The sequence below is a fragment of the Schistocerca americana genome, chromosome 7, assembly GCF_021461395.2.
Source record: "Schistocerca americana isolate TAMUIC-IGC-003095 chromosome 7, iqSchAmer2.1, whole genome shotgun sequence".
Classification (NCBI taxonomy): domain Eukaryota; kingdom Metazoa; phylum Arthropoda; class Insecta; order Orthoptera; family Acrididae; genus Schistocerca; species Schistocerca americana.
The window spans coordinates 76,603,599-76,623,857 of NC_060125.1; the positions used below are offsets into that span (position 1 = coordinate 76,603,599).

Here is a 20,259-nt window from a genome sequence, read left to right on the forward strand (position 1 = left end):
ACGACAGGTTAAGCAGATGGAAACTATATTTACAGGAATTTAATTTTACAATAGTTCACATTCCAGGTACGCAAAATGTTATAGCAGACGCACTATCGCGTTCTCTCAGTAACAATCAGCAAGACGTAACAACCAACTTCTGCAAAGCAAATTTCAGTGTCATGTACATTCAGCAGGTTGCATTTGAAAATTTTATTTCATCGTCATTACAGGACATAGCACAAGAACAAAATAAGGACAATGTGTGGAAAGAAATTAAACACCTTTGGCAAGATAGGAAAAATGTTACGATTAGGAACCACTACACTGTACGCAATGACATTCTGTTTCGCCGCTCTCATCCTGACAGCAACATTTGGTTATTATGCATTCCTGACGAACTGGTTAACAAACTAATTTGGTACACTCATTTAAGTTACGCACATTACGGAGCACGAAAATGTTTTCTTATACTGAGACAGAACTGTTATTTTACCAACATGGAAAAACGTATACGACGAGTTTTAGCGTCTTGTAAAATTTGCCAGAAAGCTAAATCAGACACCACTTCACATATTCCTCCTTTATATCCCATTATACCTGTGAAATTAAGACACATGGCCGCAGTAGATATTTTTGGTCCGATTCCGAGAACTAACAGAGGTTTTTGCTACATTTTTGTCGCTGTTGAGCTCACTTCAAAATTTGTTACTTTCACTCCGTTACGCAAAGCTACTGCTAAAACTGTTTCAAATGCATTTATAAAACATTTTCTATCTCATGTAGGGCATGTAATGAAAGTAATTTCCGACAATGGATCACAATTTCGTAGTAGTATATGGACACGCATGTTACGAGCTAGAAACATTTCTCCGATCTATATATCCAAGTACCACGCTTCTTCGAACCCTTGTGAAAGATTAATGAAGGAAATTGGTAAGCTGTGCAGAATATACTGCCACAAAAGACATATTGATTGGGATACACACATACTCTCATTCCAAGATGTAATTAATTCCATTCCAAATGAATCCACTATGCTATCTCCGACTGTTATACTGAAAAACGTTGAACCACCGAACAAAATTAAAGAATTAATAGAATTCCCCAAAAATCGTCGCCTACGACACCACGAAATAATTGACATTGCGCTGAACAACATCAAACGTGCCGCAGAGCGCCGGAGAAGACAGCAAAAACAGGTTTGTACACGCCGCGACTTTCACGTTGGACAGAAGATATTAGTACGTACACACTATTTATCCAGCAAATTAAAAGGTAAGTGCAGTAAATTTGAACTTCTATACGCAGGTCCGTATCGGATTCGCAGCATCCCTCACCCCAATGTTGTACACGTCGAAACTTTGAGAACCAGAAAATCGAAAGGCAATCACCATATCTCAAACATTAAACCGTTTATTGAGTGAAACCACTGTATGATTCAACACACTATGATGCCATTTACTAATGCAATTAATTCACCTGACTAATTATTGATGATTATCGTATTTTTTTTCTTGGCAAGTGCCCGGCAAGGTAAGGTTAGCAGGTCGCTTTTCTTGTCGTCACACATCAGACCATGCATATTTTTCCAGATGAATTTACACATTTACGACTATTTCTGCAATTATATTTATGTGACTACTTATTGATGATTATCGTATTTTTTTTCTTGGCAAGTGCCCGGCAAGGTAAGGTTAGCAGGTCGCTCTTCTTGTCGTTACACATCAGACCGTGCATATTTTTCCAGATGAATTTACACATTTACGACTATTTCTGCAATTATATTTATGTGACTACTTATTGATGATTATCGTATTTTTTTCTTGGCAAGTGCCCGGCAAGGTAAGGTTAGCAGGTCGCTTTTCTTGTCGTTACACATCAGACCGTGCACATTTTCCATTTTTTTTGTGTATATGACTGTACTCCAGTTTTGTTTGTATGCACTATGAAATAGTTAAGATATAACACACACCAGTCGACTTTGACATTTTTTTTTTGCCTTATGACATCTCAACATCGTGACTGTTTCACATTTTTTTTGCTACTGCATTGTATTATTCTGTGTACATTTTTTCGCATCCGAACACTGTCAATGTCTTGGACATATTACGTTTTCTGTCATGTTATGCTGTATGGTTAATTGTGTCACCATAAACCAGTCATTATTTAGTGGGTATAGGATTTAAATGCAAGACATTAATCTTTGTTCATCAATTTCAGAAAGGAATGATGATTCTAAGAAATAAATTTAACATAAATGGGAATTTCACCTACGGAATAAACGAAAGGAGATGCAATAACTTTATGAGGAAGAGTAAATGGATCAGGATTAACAAACATTAACAAGAATATACTATACTCATCACAGAATAGCAGTCTTAACTAATTTTTTCTTTCAGAATACAAGGTGATTGATGCAGGCTGTCAGACTGAACTACACATCTTAGTTTTAGTGATGAAATATGCTAGAGATAAGGAATAGTTATGTAATGAGTAACGAAGTGATTTTTTGCAGATGATAATGAGTACTGATGAATAATGATGAAGGATATGGTATTATGAATAATGAAGTTTTTCTTTACAGGTGATGATAATGGTGAAGTTATGATGATATGGATAATGAAGTTTTTTTTCTTTATGCCACGTAGTTATTTAAGTATTTGTTGCGGTTTGCTTTGACAGCAGGTGTTACATTGCATAGTAGGATGACGGAAAGTTTTGGAAAGGACAGCTATGGAACACATTTTATACACATTTCACTACTTGTTAATTCGAAGTTCACTACTTTTCAGCATAGCGTGCGTTTCTTCTTTCAGGTCAATAATCCGTTTTTGTATTTTTTCCAGGAGAAGTTTTTCATGACACTTACTAAACCTGTTACTTATTATACCTGTTCTAGTACTTGCATTTTTATATTTTTTTTTACCCATTTGTGTTTATCATTTATAAATGTGATCACATGTACTGCCTTGTTACATAATCTTGCTACAGCTGACTCATGACGAATGACGTTACCTATCCTCATTTGCAGCAATAGGTCAAAAGCAAAAAGTATTATGCCTCAGCAATTAATTATCGATCCCAACGCAATGCATTGCTACCAAAAAAATGTATTACCAGTCCCACATAATGTCACTAGTTTATGATAATTCTGAATAATACTGATCAACTCTGAATAGCATGTCACTCGAGTAATGACCTCTTAATGAGACTATATTCAAAATGATGCTTTGTCACTAGCTAATAACTGCCACTGTTTATTGTAATGAGTGTAATGCCCATGATTATTAATGCTATGACTGTAATTAACTGATTTTTAATAATGACTTCGTAATAATCTGAATAATACTGAATGATGATTTTATTCAATACTTGCTGGCCACTGAGTGCCAATAATTAATGTCACTCCACGAATTGTTATTAATTATGCCATTGATTAGCTCTTGTTTCCAATGTTGATACTTTGTAATTTGAAATGAATGTGACGGTTTAATAATGCTTTGTAATTAATTAAGGCTAATAATTCTTAATATATTGAAATGACAAATGATCAATTAATTAACTGTAATTATACAAATGATTAATTAACTGTAATTAGACAAATGATTAATTAACGACAAATGATTAATTAACTGTAATTAGACAAATGATTAATTAACGACAAATGATTAATTAACTGTAATTATACAAATGATTAATTAACTGTAATTAGACAAATGATTAATTAATGACAAATGATTAATTAACTGTAATTAGGAGAAGGTTAATGATTCTTAATTATACTCTGTAACTGAAAAGAATGCGATTATTTCATAATATTTTGTAACCAGGAAAAGAAGGCTACTGATTCTATGTAAAACAATTAATGAACATTTTTCTGTAATACTACATACTTGGTACAGAAATGTTCAATAACTGGGCTATGAATGCCACGAACTATCAATGAAGACTGTAATTGTCAATATTATGTGACTTGATGTGCTTCACCTCATAAGCTGACTACCCTGAATTACTGCAATGTCCATTTGTCCTGTTTATCCCAGTGATCATGGAGCACTATATTTGGTTTTGCACTAATTCTACGTTGGTGTGCCTTGTAAGAGTGTGGTGTTGACACGACATGCTGTCCACCACCATGAGCGATGAAGACATTATTATGGTCCCACTGTTTGGTGTACCTAATGTACTGCCAAAATGAAAACATGGAACATTACTACGACAGTTCAGTGTCTTGGCTACACTGATAAATTCTGATGGGAAAAGAACTTCAAGTTGTGTCACTTGGTGTTGTACTACTGTGGAAAGATATGGACTTTCAGAGCAGCTGTGTGCAATCTAAAGTGCTACAACCATGATGCAATCCTTCCCTTTCCTATCCTGATTCTTGTCACATAAAGAAAAAATTTTTTTGGTAACATCATTTATGTTCATAGGTTATACATTTTTCGATTCGCTAAACTCCAGTGTGAGTACACTTATGTCACTGGTCGACATGATGTTTGCCATTATGTTTATTTGTTGTGAAAATACTAAAGACATTTTTCAGTGCATGTGCACTTTGGACATGAATTTTTTTTTTGCCATTATGTTTATTTGTTGTGAAAATACTAAAGACATTTTTCAGTGCATGTGCACTTTGGACATGAATTTTTTTTTTGCCATTATGTTTATTTGTTGTGAAAATGCTAAAGACATTTTTCAGTGCATGTACACTTGTCAACATAATATTTTTTGCCAGTCTGTTTATTTGTTCTGAATATGCTAAAGAATTTTTTCAGTGCCTGTGCACTTTGTTATCTGTCAAATAATTTGTATATACTTTTCTGATTTGCTACTATGTTTTGTACTCACATTTTGTCTTTGTCTGATATATTTTGTACTTAGTGCGTGTGCACAACATTTACTTTATGTACTACATCTAATTATTCTTGCCAGTCTGTTTATTTGTTCTGCATATGCTAAAGAATTTTTTCAGTGCCTGTGCACTTTATCTGTCAAAAAGTTTGTATATACTTTTTTCTGATTTGCTACTATGTTTAGTATTCACATTTTGTCCTTGTCTGATATATTTTGTACTTAGTGCGTGTGCACAACATTTAAATATTCTGTAAGTGGTAGGATTTTGTTAATTAAAGAAAAATTTTGCCGCGCTTGGCAAGTCCAAATGACTCACCATCGCTGCCAAATTTTTGCCCCCCGAGTGGAGGGTTATGAAACACGTATGTAACGCAGCAGCGATGGCGAGGCATTGTAGCATCTGTGACCAGAGTGTATGCGCTTGACCGCGCGAGTGTTGCGAGCGGCTCTCAGTCAGTAGTAGTCTTTGCGAGTTAGTTGTCGCTATGCAGAGTAGCAGTCAGTCAGTCGTTGCGAGTCTGTAGCTCTGTCTAGTTGAGAGCAGTACTCAGTCGGTAGTCGTCATGCAGAGCGGTCGGTCAGTAGTAGCAGCCCAGTGCGGTTGTGTGATGTAGGCGGTCGGCAACAATGGTCAAGATGAGGAATGAGGTATACTGTTAATTAATATAATCATTAGATAATGAAAAATTTTATTTATTGTAATTATTCTCCAACAAGTCTCCCAATAATAATTTTTTATTTCAAAAGCATTTTCTCAAAAGTTTAATTTTTTGAACTAAAGATCTCGTTGCACTTCCCATTTCATTCCACTTCTTTTTGAAGAAAAATTTCACTAGAATTACAAAAAAAAAGGAGAATATTATTATTTGCAATGTAGTTCCTCCAAGTGGTGCGCAACAGCAAGAGCAGATATGTGACATCCATTTATTCTGAGGTAAGACTTTAATTCTGATTGTTTTTACACAGGGCCAAAAACCGATATTTCGGTTTAATTGAATTTTCTTGTCACTGAATGGACTTTAATTTTTTGAAGGATTTATAATTGAGTCAGATTGCGAATTTCACATTTGTTGCCATTGTCAGTACATTTGATTGTAGGCAGGTTACGCATAGAGCCATGTCCATCAGCATTTCTAATTAGTATCGTCCTTTTCTTTTAAAATTTTTGTAGGGAGGTTACACTTGGCTCCCATTTGTATTAAGTTTTGTCCTTTTTCTTTTTCTTTTAAAATTACGGTGGGGAGGTTACAGTGGTCACGGGTCAGTTAAGGTAAGACGTCTAGTGAAAAGACATAAAATCAACTCAATATGTAGGCCTTAACAGTAAAACTAGCAAGATCAGTTAAAGATGCGGCATGTCTCAGCACACTCACCATCATCATCATCATCATCATCATCATCATCATCAGCCAATTCAATCATTAAATGATGTGGTTTCGAGTTGTGGATTCAGGTACGCTTTGAGCAGTCTTCTCCAAGTGAGACGGTCTTGGGCAGTTCTCTGCCAGGTGTTACCAGCGATCTTCTTGATGTCTTTCTCCCATCTGTCTGGTGGTCTTCCTCTAGGCCTCCGGTGCTCTCTCGGACTCCCCTCAAGGTTTACAAAATATCCTTCGAGTGCGACCAGTCTTACGTCGGACAAACAGTGCGCTCTGTAGAACAACACAGCAAGGAGCGTAAGATGTTTCATCGTCTCCGCTACTCCGAACGACTTGCCTAGCTGAACATGCTCTAGAAAAATGTCACCCTGTCTAATTTGACGATACTTTTGTGGCGGCTCACGCTAATTGCTCAAGGGACAATCTGATTACTGTAGTCAATTAAATAAAATCGCCGACACAGAGACCGCGGTCTAAAGCTCTGCACGGCATGGGATTCAGAGAATCGCGAGGTTGGAGAGGGCACAAGAACCCAGAGTCGACGTATGCCCATAAGGTACACGGCGATACCGCGGGTACCAATGACGTCACAGTCGGCAGCTAGGGTCCAACTGGATATACGCCTCTCGTGGTGTGCGTCACAGTACATGATACTACAGGTCTTACGAACTGGAGCGACCATATCAGGCAAGGGGCGAGTTCCTACTTCACACAGATTTAATACTTATGCAGTTGTGCATTTAAATACAGTCAAGCAGTCGATAACACATGACTCAGTTAATGACGTCAGTAGGTACCTCTCCTTTCACATATTGATTTCGCGCCTGGTACCGGCCGAAGGCGAGGTTTCACGATGTATGTTGGGCAAGGCAACTAGTGTGACCTATCAATTTCTCGTGGTCTTCTGGCAGCTACAGTACATAAGGCGTACCACTAGGCTATCAAGAATGGCCAAGGTGTACTTCGCTGTGAGGTCATGGCATTTTAATCACTTGACGTCACTGAAAGGTGAAGAACATTTTATTCATTGCTATCGCAGTGAAACTACCGTATTATTACATCTTGATACTCGCTGTCATTCTTGTTATTTACACTGCAGCGCCAAAGAAACTGGTATAGGCATGCGCATTTAAATACAGAGATACGTAAACAGGCAGAACACGGCGCTGCGGTCGGCAAATGGTTCAAATGGCTCTGAGCACTATGCGACTTAACATCTGAGGTCATCAGTCCCCTAGAACTGCTTAAGCCTGACTAACCTAAGGACATCACACGCATCCATACCCCAGGCAAGATTCGAACCTGCGACCGTAGCGGCCGCGCGGTTCCAGACTGAAGATCCTACAACCGCTCAGTCACAACGACCGGCCGGTCGGCAACGCCTATCTAAGACAACAAGTGTCTGGCGCGGTTGTTAGATTGGTTACTGCTGCTACAATGGCAGGTTATCAAGGTTTGGCTCAAATGGCTCTGAGCACTATGGGACTCAACTGCTGTGATTATCAGTCCCCTAGATCTTAGAACTACTTAAACTTAACTAACCTAAGGACATCGCACACATCCATGCCCGAGGCAGGATTCAAACCTGCGACCGTAGAAGTCGCCCGGTTCCGGACTGCGCGCCTAGAACCGCGAGACCACCGCGGCCGGCTTATCAAGGTTTAAGTGAGTTTGAACATAGTACTACACTCGGTGCACGAGCGATGGAGCACAGCATCTCCGAGGCAGCGATGAAGTAAGAATTTTTCCGTACGACCATTTCACGAATGTACAATGACTATCAGGAATCCGGTAAAACATCAAGTCTCCAACATCGCTGCGGCCGGAAAAAGATCGTGCAACATCGGGACCAACAACGGCAGAAGAGAATCGTTCGACGTGACAGAAGTGCATCCCTACCGGATATTGTTGCAGATTTCAGTGCTGGGCCATCAATAAGAGTCAGCGTGTGAACCATTCAACGAAACATCATCGATATGGGCTTTCGGTACCGAAGGCCCACTCGTATACCCTTCATTACTGTATGACACAAAGCTTTACGCCTCGCCTGGACCCGTCAACACCTATATTGGACTGCTGATGACTGGAAACATGTTGCCTGGTCGGATGAGTCTCGTTTCAAATTGTATCGAGCGGATGGGTGTTTACGGCTATGGAGACAACTTCATGAATCCATGGATCCTGCATGTCATCATGGGACTGTTCAAGCTGGTGGAGGCTCTGTAATGGTGTGGGCGTGTGCAGTTGGGGTCTGACCGCCTGCATCCATTCATGTCCATTGTGCATTCCGACGGAGTTGGGCAACTGCAACAGGACAGTGCGACACCCCACACGTCCAGAATTGATACAGAGTAGCTCCAGGAATACTCTTCTGTGTTTAAACACTTCCGCTGGCCACCAAACTCCCCAGACATGAACGTCATTGAGCTTATACGGGATGCCTAGCAACGTGTTGTTCAGACGAGATCTCCATCCCCTCGTACTCTTACGGATTTATGGACAGCCGTGCAGGATTCATGGTGTCCATTCCCTCAAGCAATACTTCAGACATTAGTCGAGTCCATGCCACGTCGTGTTGCGGCGCTTCTGCGTGCTCGTGGGGCCCTACACGATATTAGGCAGGTGTACCAGTTTCTTTGGATCTTCAGTTTGTTAGTTCGTTCATTTTTACATGCTATCGATGCGATGACGGCGGTTTAAATAAAAAGCAGTCGCCAAATCAATTACAGTCTCGAAGAAGCTACGAACTGTTCTGTACGTGTTCAGTGCACCTGCCTTTTACAGATTCCTACAGAGCGAAGGCTGCTGTTTCAGGGTACCTGTTACCTATTGACAGTCAGTCTGACCGTGTAGCCTCAAGCGTTAGCACTGCACTGCAGGGATTCTGAGAGGCTAGCCTTATTCTGCCTCCAATCCGCCTTGCGTATTTACGACGAAGGCTGGTGGACTGGTCAGCTTGGATGGGGGTTTTACGTGGTTTCCCACATCCGACTAGTTGAATGCCAGGCTGCTATCCTTGTCCCGCCTCAGATACACCTTGCACTAACATTCAGTCCGCCCCACTGGGATTGGTGACGCCAGGAACGGCATCCGGCCACTACTTTCACTAACAATGCGAAACCCACATCACAAATGCCGTCCGCGTAGCGTACGGGAAAAGACAACGAAGGAGAAGAAGGCTTTTGACAGTCCGTTTTCAAAAAACATCGATGTCCGATGTTACCACAGGGACGGTGAGAACAGACCTCTGTAGCCACATAGCCTTCATCTCATATGTCACGTCACTACATGTGGTCATCTTCTGATTGCAGGTAGCTTGTAAGCTGTGGGTTTTGGGTTTCAGGGTTGTTATAAGGAAGGTGACAGAAGCTTAATTAATCACTGTTATGTCAGATCTATTAAAACAGATTGTTATTGTGGTATCACCGTCAGACACCACACTTGCTAGGTGGTTGCCTTTAAATCGGCCGCGGTCCGTTAGTATACGCCGGACCCGCGTGTCGCCACTATCTGTGATTGCAGACCGAGCGCCGCCACACGGCAGGTCTAGTCTAGAGAGACTCCCTAGCACTCGCCCCAGTTGTACAGCCGACTTTGTTAGCGATGGTTCACTGACTACATACGCTCTCATTTGCCGAGACGACAGTTTAGCACAGACTTCCGCTACGCAATTTGCTACGACCTAGCAAGACGCCATATTCAGTTACTACGAATGTATTCTGAACAGATAATATTGTGAATCATGTACAGTCAATAACGACGTTCATCATTAATGGATTAAAGTTAAGTATCAAACTAATTACGTCCGCTTTCTGAATTTTAATTCCTTGTCATGTTCCAGACCTCACGTCAGTATAGTCCTTCCCTCCTCACGCCAGCCTGCGTTAGCTAAAACGCGTGCATTTCGGCCTCCACTAGTAACACGGTGTTGGCTCTTCCGCCAACACAACAGTTATCATGTTACAGTTGCAGTAAATTTAAAATTTTGCTTTGTACAACAGTGATAGAATCGTACTTGCAATACGGAGAGAAGTCTTTCATTAACGGAAGTTTTATATCCAGATGTAATGTACCATATGATCTCCCATCGATACCCACACTTACCTTAGCTGTCAAAATGGTTCAAATGGCTCTGAGCACTATGGGACTTAACTGCTGAGGTCATCAGTCCCCTAGAACTTAGAACTACTTAAACGTAACTAACCTAACGACATCACACACATCGATGCCCGAGGCAGGATTCGAACCTGCGTCCGTAGCGGTCGCGCGGGTCCAGACTGTAGCACCTAGAACCGCTCAGCCACTCAGGTCGGCCTTAGCTGTCATCTATTCCTTGAACTTTCAGGACATATTTCCTGTAGTTTTGCGTCGCACTGGCCTGATCTTGTATCGCCGTCAGAAATTCCTTACTTTCTGCATGCAGATCTGTGTCTGTCTATCAACTGTTCGTTGCTTGAAAATAGACATTATCGTGGTTGAAGTCTTCGCATGTTTCCCGCGCGGTTCTCTACTAACACAGCCTGTCATCATGGTGTCAATCATTTCCGTCTTCGACTTTTGGGATGTTCTCGATGTTTCTGCCAGACTGAGTGGCGAGTAATTAATGCGTACGACTGCTATTACCATATGAGTTGGAGAATGCTGTTGTAAAACTACTGCTCCGGATGCCAGTGTCGCTTTTGATGCAGCTGCTCATATATTAGTCTCCTTCCCCATTTTCTGATTTAAGGTGAACTTCCTGAAAATTCCCTTTGTTTTCATCTGCATTTTTTGCAGTTTCCTTTTGTCCAGCAAATGATGTCAAAAGTGTAAGGTAGCACTGGAAATGCATGTGTATTAATGCCCCGAAGGTATTTCTTACATTTAGTTTAGACCTGACTATATTCTGATAACGAAAGCATTCGTGAAGCGTTGTTTAATGGTTTTATGAAACAGCTGTCTTCCTTGAAGGAGATCCAAATACTTGCAATTGTCGAATTCTTCTTATTATTTTTAGCATTCATCTCTTATCACAATGAGAGCAAAGCCACATTCAACAGTTTTCCGCTTTTTTAATGAATCACAGCGCGTTTCGGAGCTTATGCTTCATCTTCAGGTAGTTTCGCAAGTTATATACGATATGATATTTGCTTACTTTTGTTTTCTATCCGTAAACTGTTTTCTACGACAACAGGATTTGTCCCCCTGCACATCGCTCCTATGGATGTGAGGAAAAAATACTCAAGGATTTTTTTCTTCAGAAAGAAATTGTTCCTTAAAGAACAACCACACATGCCTTTTGCTGTACATAAAAGTTCGCATAAAAGTTTGTAGCTATAAATAAGCTCACCAAACAGAATCTTGGTTATTCCGTTAAGATAGCTCTCAGATCGCTTGAGAGCGCTGCAGATGGTGTAGACCTGGTACCACGTACGCACGTGGCATTTCACGGCCAACATACTTCACGATAACAAAGTGGTGTGTATGTGCTAATCTGTCGTACGGAATCAGTGCAGTAAAGTGGGTCGGCATAGAGACGTGACAGAAAGGTAGAAAGGAACTATCACCCTTTGACGCGCCCATGTTCTCACCATGAAACAAGTTCCTCGATTTGTTGGCTTATGATGGCGTGCTGGCCACCGTGTCTGTAAGGAATGCTGTACCACTCTCCGCCGTGTAACACAACGTGAGAACAGTAGTAGTAAAGAGGGCCTAACCGACAGGGACCGCAGAAGATTGTCGGGCCTTATCGTTGACAGTCGGTTTTAAACCTGCAAGGAATTCTGGTGTCAGTGCATGGAGAACCATCTGAAACAGTTTCCAAGCGAAGGTTGCGGAGATAACTGTTTGCAGTGGATATTTGGAGTCTTGTACCTCGAAACAGGCCGTTGCCAGCTGTGGCACTCAATGCTGCCCGTCGTCAGTGGGCCAAGGAACACAGACGGCAGTCATATAGAGTTATCCAATGAGTCGTGATTTCCCCTTGTCATGAAGTGGAGTAATTTTCTAAGGGGCTGAGGTTGTGCATAAAAATTATGTAATGTTGGATGAGGGAGTGCTAAATCGAGTTTCAAGAGACGCAATAGCCGTTTTTGCAGGACGAGGTGGATGCGGCTCGACGGATTTCCCCGAAGGGGCGGTGTGACGTGGAACCGTTCATCGCCATGGAGTTGGAGTCCAGCCGGCCTTGTGCGCCTACAAGAGCAATGGAGTCCAAAAATGGAGCCTAGAATCAAGGTCCGGGAGTTTTTTTGTGTGTCCTATTTCATTTAAAAAATTACTTCCTAAAATCAAGGGACAGAGGCAGAGGGAGTCAGTCTTCGAACGAGGCGGTCTGGACAATTTATTAAATTTTTCGGAGTCACAGATATTGTAAACAAACATTAAGAGATAATGCAGCGTGGAGAGAGGTATCGGCTCCTGGGTCTGTGGCACAGACATTCATGTGCAGACGCTACCACTCGAAAAAGATACTTCGTCCTGGAGACTTGTGCGTTCGCCATGTGGCGTGTTGAAGCAACTTATTGACTCTCTTGACGGCCGAATTGAAACAGTTATGGCTCAAATGCCTCTGAGCACTATGCGACTTAACTTCTGAGGTCATCAGTCCCCTAGAACTTAGAACTACTTAAACCTAACTAACCTAAGGACGTCACACACAACCATGCCCGAGGTAGGATTCGAACCTGCGACCGTAGCGGTCGCGCAGTTCCAGACTGAAGCGCCTACCACCGCTCGGCCACTCCGGCCGGCTTGACACAGTTATCAAGGCTGGGTGCAATGCTACATGCTATTTCCATCATGTCTCCTCGAGGTAACTGATATTTCGTCTTGTGTGTTTATCTTATGACGTACTGTTCAAGTTTTTTACACGCTTATTCACGAGTAGCTAAGCACCCCTCGGGGTTGCTGGTTTCATTAAAGGTAACAGCGATTAAAGGTAGCATCGCTGTTATCTTTAATAAAAAACTTTCGAACTCAGTTGGTTCGTATTGATCCCAACCATCTATTAGTCGATCTCCACCTCCCGCCGCCCTCTCTATGCCAATCTGCTCCTACCCGTATGTTTGTTCATCTTCTCCTCCCCATATCCAGCTCCTCCTTCCCCTCTCTATCTCTTTCGCCTCCTCTCCCAAACTTCTCTGTCCGTCATCCCCACCCCAACAGTAAGTTGGTGGTTCTCACCCTCATAGTAAGTAACATGTGTACCATGTTTGATTGAAATGGATCCACTGGTTTACGAGGCCCTTTTTATCCACAGCTTAACCCGTCTACATCCATGTCACATGTATGTAATATGTTTCACACATATTTGTACGCATATTTCACCTGTATCTCTAGCTAAATTTGCCATACAGTTTCGTTTTCGCGCGCCACAATGTTTTTGACGTATTATCTTCAGAATTACACGTCGTCAGCGATACGATTTTGCAGGTATGTTCAGCGATATATATGTATACTGTGTGCTAAATGTGCTGGGAACAGAGTTAGTAATAAAGAAGCCGTAAATTAAAACGTTATGCACGATGCCGCACTTTTTCACGCATCTCGCTGTTTGTGATGTCATACCTCGTGAATTATTTCTTGCACAGTTATATAATTTGCAGATGCGTTCACTGGTGTATGTGAACAGTGTCTACAAAATGTGTCGCCAGTACAGTTTTACTGCGTACACAAAATGGTTCAAATGGCTCTGAGCACTATGGGACTTAATTGCTGAGGTCATCAGTTCCCTAGAACTTAGAACTACTTAAACCTAACTAACCTAAGGACACCACACACATCCATGCCCAGGCAGGATTCGAACCTGCGACCGTAGCGGTCGCGCGGTTCCAGACTGTAGCGCCCAGAACTGCGTAAACCTGAAAACGTTGTAAGCGATAAACTTTTTTCGTCGTTTTGTGGTAGGTGTCAGACAGCAAAAGTTTCGTAAGGCCTTGAAATTATGCACAAAGTTTGTTTCAAGTGACTAAGTGCTCTCATTCTCAAGTAGCGTATGAATGAAGTCGGGGTATTTGCGCTTCGTGGTCTACACTTCCTTTCCACCCCCGACCCTATCCCTTTCCTAGGAAGATCGTTCTTACTCCCACACCGCGTCTTTCCAGACAGTAAGTGATATGTGTACCAAATTTGGCCCAAACCGATCGGTTAGTTTAGGAGGACACGTGGAAGATACACACATACACACCGTTTTAGAATATTTGTGGATTTTACCAAGTTAAGTCAGTAACAACACAGGGAAGTTCCACAGGAAAATTCCAAGGCTACAATTCACTGCATTTCTGATCCACCTCGCCATAACTGTAAATTTTAGATTTATTTTTATGTATAAACCATAAATATAAACCTAACACTCTCATTGTGGATAAGACTGGGTGTAAACACGATTAGCTAAGTTGGCATATGAGGGGCAACAATTTTCATTTTATCTTAACATGCGACGGAATCAGTGGTACAGCGTGTGAATATCAAGGCAAGGCGTTGTGGTGTCGCCTGGCCGTTGATTGAGAGCAGACAGATTTTTTATCTCTGCATGCTCGTGTAGCCATGGCTTCGTGGGCAACGCTCAGAGCAGCTTAACGTGTTTCTAGTTCGTCACTTCCTCCCTAACCTCTCCAGGTGAAACAACCCACCAGTGGTCGATGCACCCCCACAGTCCTGGCTGGGGCACCCACTCGGTGGCTTCTAATGCTCATTCATCGTTTCCGTCTGCAGTAATTAGACTGAAGATACGGCATCTGAGTTATGAGTGCAGCCTGGAGCTCAGATGGCTGGAACAAAGTAGAATATTAAATCTAAAGAGAAACTACCTGCCACGACTTGGAAACTAAGGATATCAGAGTGGCAGTTAACATCAGGATGAAGCAGGAATCAGACTCAAAGTCTGAAAACTGAGTAGAAATCAGAATTACATACCTCCAGAACGCACAGGCAGAATAAATACCCACTCCGAGTCACTTAGCATCATCTCGCATGAAACTCTCCTGAAAGAATCCTCAGAACGAACCTCAGAATGACTATCTACATGGCTGTCTAGTTGACATTAAAAAATCTTTCCCCCCAGAGGAATCCTTCTCTGTACACAGACCCTTCAAATGGTGTCTTTAGAAGAATCGCAAATGATCTCTTGAATCTTACTGCTCGGCAGTTTTGTTCTTCTTCCCCAACTCTTGTCCTCCAGGGTGTTGAATTTACGGTCATACCAACTTGCTATTGCTCAGTTACCAGTGTCACCTCACGAACGATCGATTCTGGTTAACTCCACCGTGTCAGCTTTGGTTTCAGGGTGGTAGCCTTTTCCATATCGCTTTGAAATGTCTGTGGACTATTACAGGTAGACGTCGAGCACGTGAACTAGGGTGGCGTTTCCACGCCGTCGCCACAGTTTAGACGCCAGCCACCGCTAGCAGTCAGTCTGTTCCCTTGCCCCCCCCCCCCCTTTTTCATTTTTCATGTTTTCAGTGAGTCTTTAAATGGGACACACCTTTCAGTGAGAAGCACAGCACCTGTAATTCTCATCTGTATGTCTTCTGTAGCTTTGAGCGAAGTATCAGGATAACAACGCATGGCGTAAGTGGAAAATCTTACTCCAGAGCATCGGGCTGTAAAGTATTCCAGTAAAAATTCTTTTTAAAAGTAGTTACATGTTTGAAGCTTTTTAAAGGACAATTCAGAGTGCTCTGAGATGAATCAGCAGGCATAAGATCGATTTTACCGGACGCAAAATAATTATTTCTATTTATCTAGATAACTTTTGTGGCGGTACGCCACATAACGTGATAAAAATGATATTAAATAACATCGCAAATACGTGTATACCAAAAGTGACGTTACAACGAAATATGCTATTGTGTGAATTTTCAAAAATATAAATATTATCACTTCTCAGAAAAATAACAAAGACTCTGTAATCACATAATATGATCTGCGAATGTAATTGCAATATCAGTTTTTTTTCTTTTTTGCAAAAAGATTTTCTCTCTTCCCTTTTGTTTTTGTGTAGTGTACGAAGCCATTTTGTGACGAGGCACGGAACCGTGTAAGTTTCATGTCATATTTAGCCTAAATATAATCAAATATTACTTAATAGTGTTGTCAAATTTTGTATGCACCAGCTCAGCTCATGAAGTGGCAAAATTAGTACCTTTATGCAACTTTTATAGGGGGACATTGGTGCAGAATTCAGCGCCATTGCCCTAAATGATAACGGCCCAGAGTCGTAATAAATATCTTAAAATTCTCTGTTTTTTGACAAGTAAAATTAAATGTAGGAGATTCCTCTTGATTAGCAGTTCTTCCTTTGCAACAATAAAGTTATCAGTATTTCCAATATTGAATCATATTTAAGTAAACTTGAGATCAGTAAATTTTTTCGCTTAACGAAATCGTGAGAATCTCCTCAGCGTTGCATTTTCTCGAAAGAAAAAATTAACTATCAAAGATTAATTTTAATAACAAATACAGTCATATACTTGCAATTTTGATTATATATCGAACCAAAACATTAAAGCCCTCACACTTTAAATTACGAGTAGCACATTCAAAACTTAAGTGGTGGCATCTTCTAATATAAAAACAGCGTGTCGGGCAAATTAACTGCGAGAAGCATCGCAACTGAGTCATTGACGTAAATAGTTTACCAGTTGTGAAGCAGGCAAAATAACATTAATTTCAACTTTCCATAATATATAAAAACCATTACATAAAGCACCACCACACTGTGGGTAATTAAGAGTTTATCAGAGGTAAATAAAATTTACTGGATAAAACAACAGGTACATCTCGATTCTATCCTCATATAACTGAGTGACTGAGTGAATGCAGAAGCTTATAGCACAGTTGTTAATTACGTTCTATAGACTACTTGAGCAGTTCTTAACAATGATTTACACACTAAGCTAAAACTCTGTTCGCTTTTTTCCAATTTTATTTGTATCTCCTGTGACATCATCATCTCAGAAGCGAGGCAACAAATGGTGTCTGTTCTGAGTATATGTGTGCTGACAGCAGAAGTTTTGGGTCAACCGTGGAATTCCATGAAATTCTCAGCCTGTAATAATGCTAAAAATTTGAAACTACTCTTAAATTTTTAGCTGCAGCTATATATCTCACCATGAGCAGTTCCAAGCTGAAGCCCATTACCAGATACATGTGATTACCTTACTCTCATGAAAATGGTACTTTACGTGTCACGTCAAGATGCTATTACTTTATATTTCTCACGGTAAACTTCTTGTTGTTTTAATTTGTTCCGTACGATTTAGTACTATTTTAGTTTTCCAGCTTATGTAATGTTATGAAACTAGATCACTGTGATGGAATCAGTGCCACTGCTTAGGAGAAACCTCATCTCTCATATTGTTGCTGCGGTGTTCAGTGCAAAGACTGGTCTGATGCAGCTTTCCACCCTGGTCTATCCTGCCCAGAGCTCCTCATCCCTTCACAACTGCTGCAGTTCCCATCTCTTAGAACATACCAACCTTAGTTAAGTCGTGGACTTCCTCCACAATTTTTAGCACTCACACTTTCTTCAGTTACCAAACTGACAACTGCCTTACACCTTAGGATGTGACCTACCTTTTAATCAGGGTGTGCCATAAATTAATTTCTCCCAAGTCCGATTCAGATCCTCTTCATTAATTTTGCTATTTACCCATCTAATCGTTAACATTTTTCTGTAGCTTCACATTTCATAAGCTTCTATTCTCTTCTTGTACGAATTTTATATCGCACACGTTTCACTTCTGTTCATGTCTACACTCCCGTCAAATACCTTAAGAAAAAACTTCCTAAAGCTTAAATTTATATTCGCTGTTTAAAAAATTCACGTTTAAGAAATGTTTCTGTTGCTGTTGCCAAACTGCATTTTATAGTCTTCATCAGTACTTCTGCTACCAAACAATCGAAACTCCCCCACCACTTTTTAAGCTACATTTCCTTCTTCAATTTCCTCATATCAACTAATTTCATTTAACTTTATTCCATTATCCCTTCTTTACTTTTGTTTGTTTCACCTTATAGTCTCCTTTCGAAACACCATCCATTCCATTCAATGGCTCTTACAAGTCCTTTCCCGTCTCTGAGAGGAATACAATGTCAGTGGCAAACTTCAAACTTTTTAATCTGAAGAAATTACGTTTTTTCGGAGACTTTATTTTCGATAAGGACAGAAGGTTAAGCAATGGCACAAATTTTAATTGATTGCTTCACCTTCTACCCTTATCAAATCCAAAGGTTTTATTTTCTGCCTTCAATTTCAGTTATTTCCAAATTTCTCACTGACTTCCTTCAAATCTTCTGCAGTGTACAGATCGACTAAAACAGTAGGTGCGCTACAACCCCGTCTCATTCCCTTCTCAATCACTGCTTTCCCTTCATATTATTGGCTTATAATAGCAGTCTGGTTCCTATACAAAGTTTAGGTGACCTATTATGTTCGATATAATTGGTACGGGGAAACTAAACTGGGAAAATGCGAGGGTTGACTGAAAAGTAATGCCTACATCTTCGTAACTCTTTAACAGTTGGCAGCATTGGTATGCGGCAGCTATTGGCTTGTTCCGTAGTCTCTTCTCTACAGCTCCAGTTGGCTGGAAGCCTTAGCATTTGTGTTGTTACAGTGTAAAGTGTGGAACCCTGCGCAGACGGTCGGTCAATGTGATGTAAGCAATGCGCAGACATTGAATTTTTGACAGTGGAGGGTGTCACCCCAAGATTCATCAGAGAATGAAAGCAGTTTATGGTGATTGTGTTGATGTGAGTACTGTGCATCTTCATTCTCGTAACGCGAGAGGAGTTCCTGGCAAATTTCAAGTCTGTGCGCTTTCATTTCAGGAGTCAGCATCCGGGGGTACCCATTGTGTACAGATCTTCCGATAGCCAATGAAAGCAATAATGTGACCCACACGATCTTGTGAAATGACGATTGTGCTTGAGTTTCTCTCCGAGTGATACGACGATGGTCCTGAATCAATCTGTTAACATTTTGCTTGTGAAACTCGGTGATTGCTGTCACAGGACGTCCAATTCTTTCTTTGTCACTGAGGTCAGATGTTCTCGCCTCAACATCTTTAAACTTACTCGCCCAACGACACACAGTACTCAAATCAACACAGTACCATAAACTGCTTTCATACTCTGATGAATCTCCTTTGGGATGACACCTTCTGCTGACAAGAATTCAATAACTGCCCGTTGCTTACATAGCACTAACCGACCGTCTGCGCAGGGTTCCATACTTTACTCTGTCAGACCACAACCGTTCAGTGCTACTGGAGCTGTAGAGAAGAGGCTGCGGAACAAGCCAGTACCTGCCGCATACCAATGCTGCCAACTGTTGAAGAGTTACGGAGGAGGAGGCATTACTTTTCAGTCAAACCTCGTATTTACTGACATAGTTACGCTGAATGTACAAACTCCAGAGCCTTTAGGGAAGTATAACTACAACACAAAAAGTGCTTTTTGGAGTATATACAGGGTGTTACAAAAAGGTACGGCCAAACTTTCAGGAAACATTCCTCACACACAAATAAAGAAAAGATGTTATGTGGACATGTGTCCGGAAATGCTTAATTTCCATGTTAGACCTCATTTTAGTTTCGTCAGTATGTACTCCAACGTGATCAAATTGTAAATTTTCACAATCAACATGTATGGGCTGACGAGAATCTGCACGCAATTGTGCAATCACTTCATCAACACAGATTTTCTGTTAGCGTTTGGGCAGGCATTGTTGGTGATGTCTTGATTGGGCCCCATGTTCTTCCACCTACGCTCAATGGAGCACGTTATCATGATTTCATACGGGATACTCTACCTGTGCTGCTAGCACATGTGCCTTTACAAGTACGACACAACATGTGGTTCATGCACGATTGAGCTCTTGCACATTTCAGTCGATGTGTTCGTACGCTTCTCAACAACAGATTTGGTGACCGATGGATTGGTAGAGGCGGACCAATTCCATGGCCTCCACGCTCTCCTGACCTCAACCCTCTTGACTTTCATTTATGGGGGCATTTGAAAGCTCTTGTCCACGCAACCCCGGTACCAAATGTAGAGA

General features: G+C 41.1%; 1 protein-coding gene across 1 annotated transcript in view; it reads right to left on the reverse strand.

Annotated features, from left to right (window-relative positions):
• Positions 1 to 15,165, reverse strand: part of LOC124622719 — a 66,341-nt gene extending 51,176 nt beyond the window's left edge. The window contains exon 1 of the mRNA XM_047148510.1: positions 15,114 to 15,165. Within this exon, the coding sequence (XP_047004466.1) occupies positions 15,114 to 15,165 (52 nt within the window). The remainder of the gene's footprint in view (positions 1 to 15,113) is intronic.
• Positions 15,166 to 20,259: the final 5,094 nt, after the last annotated feature.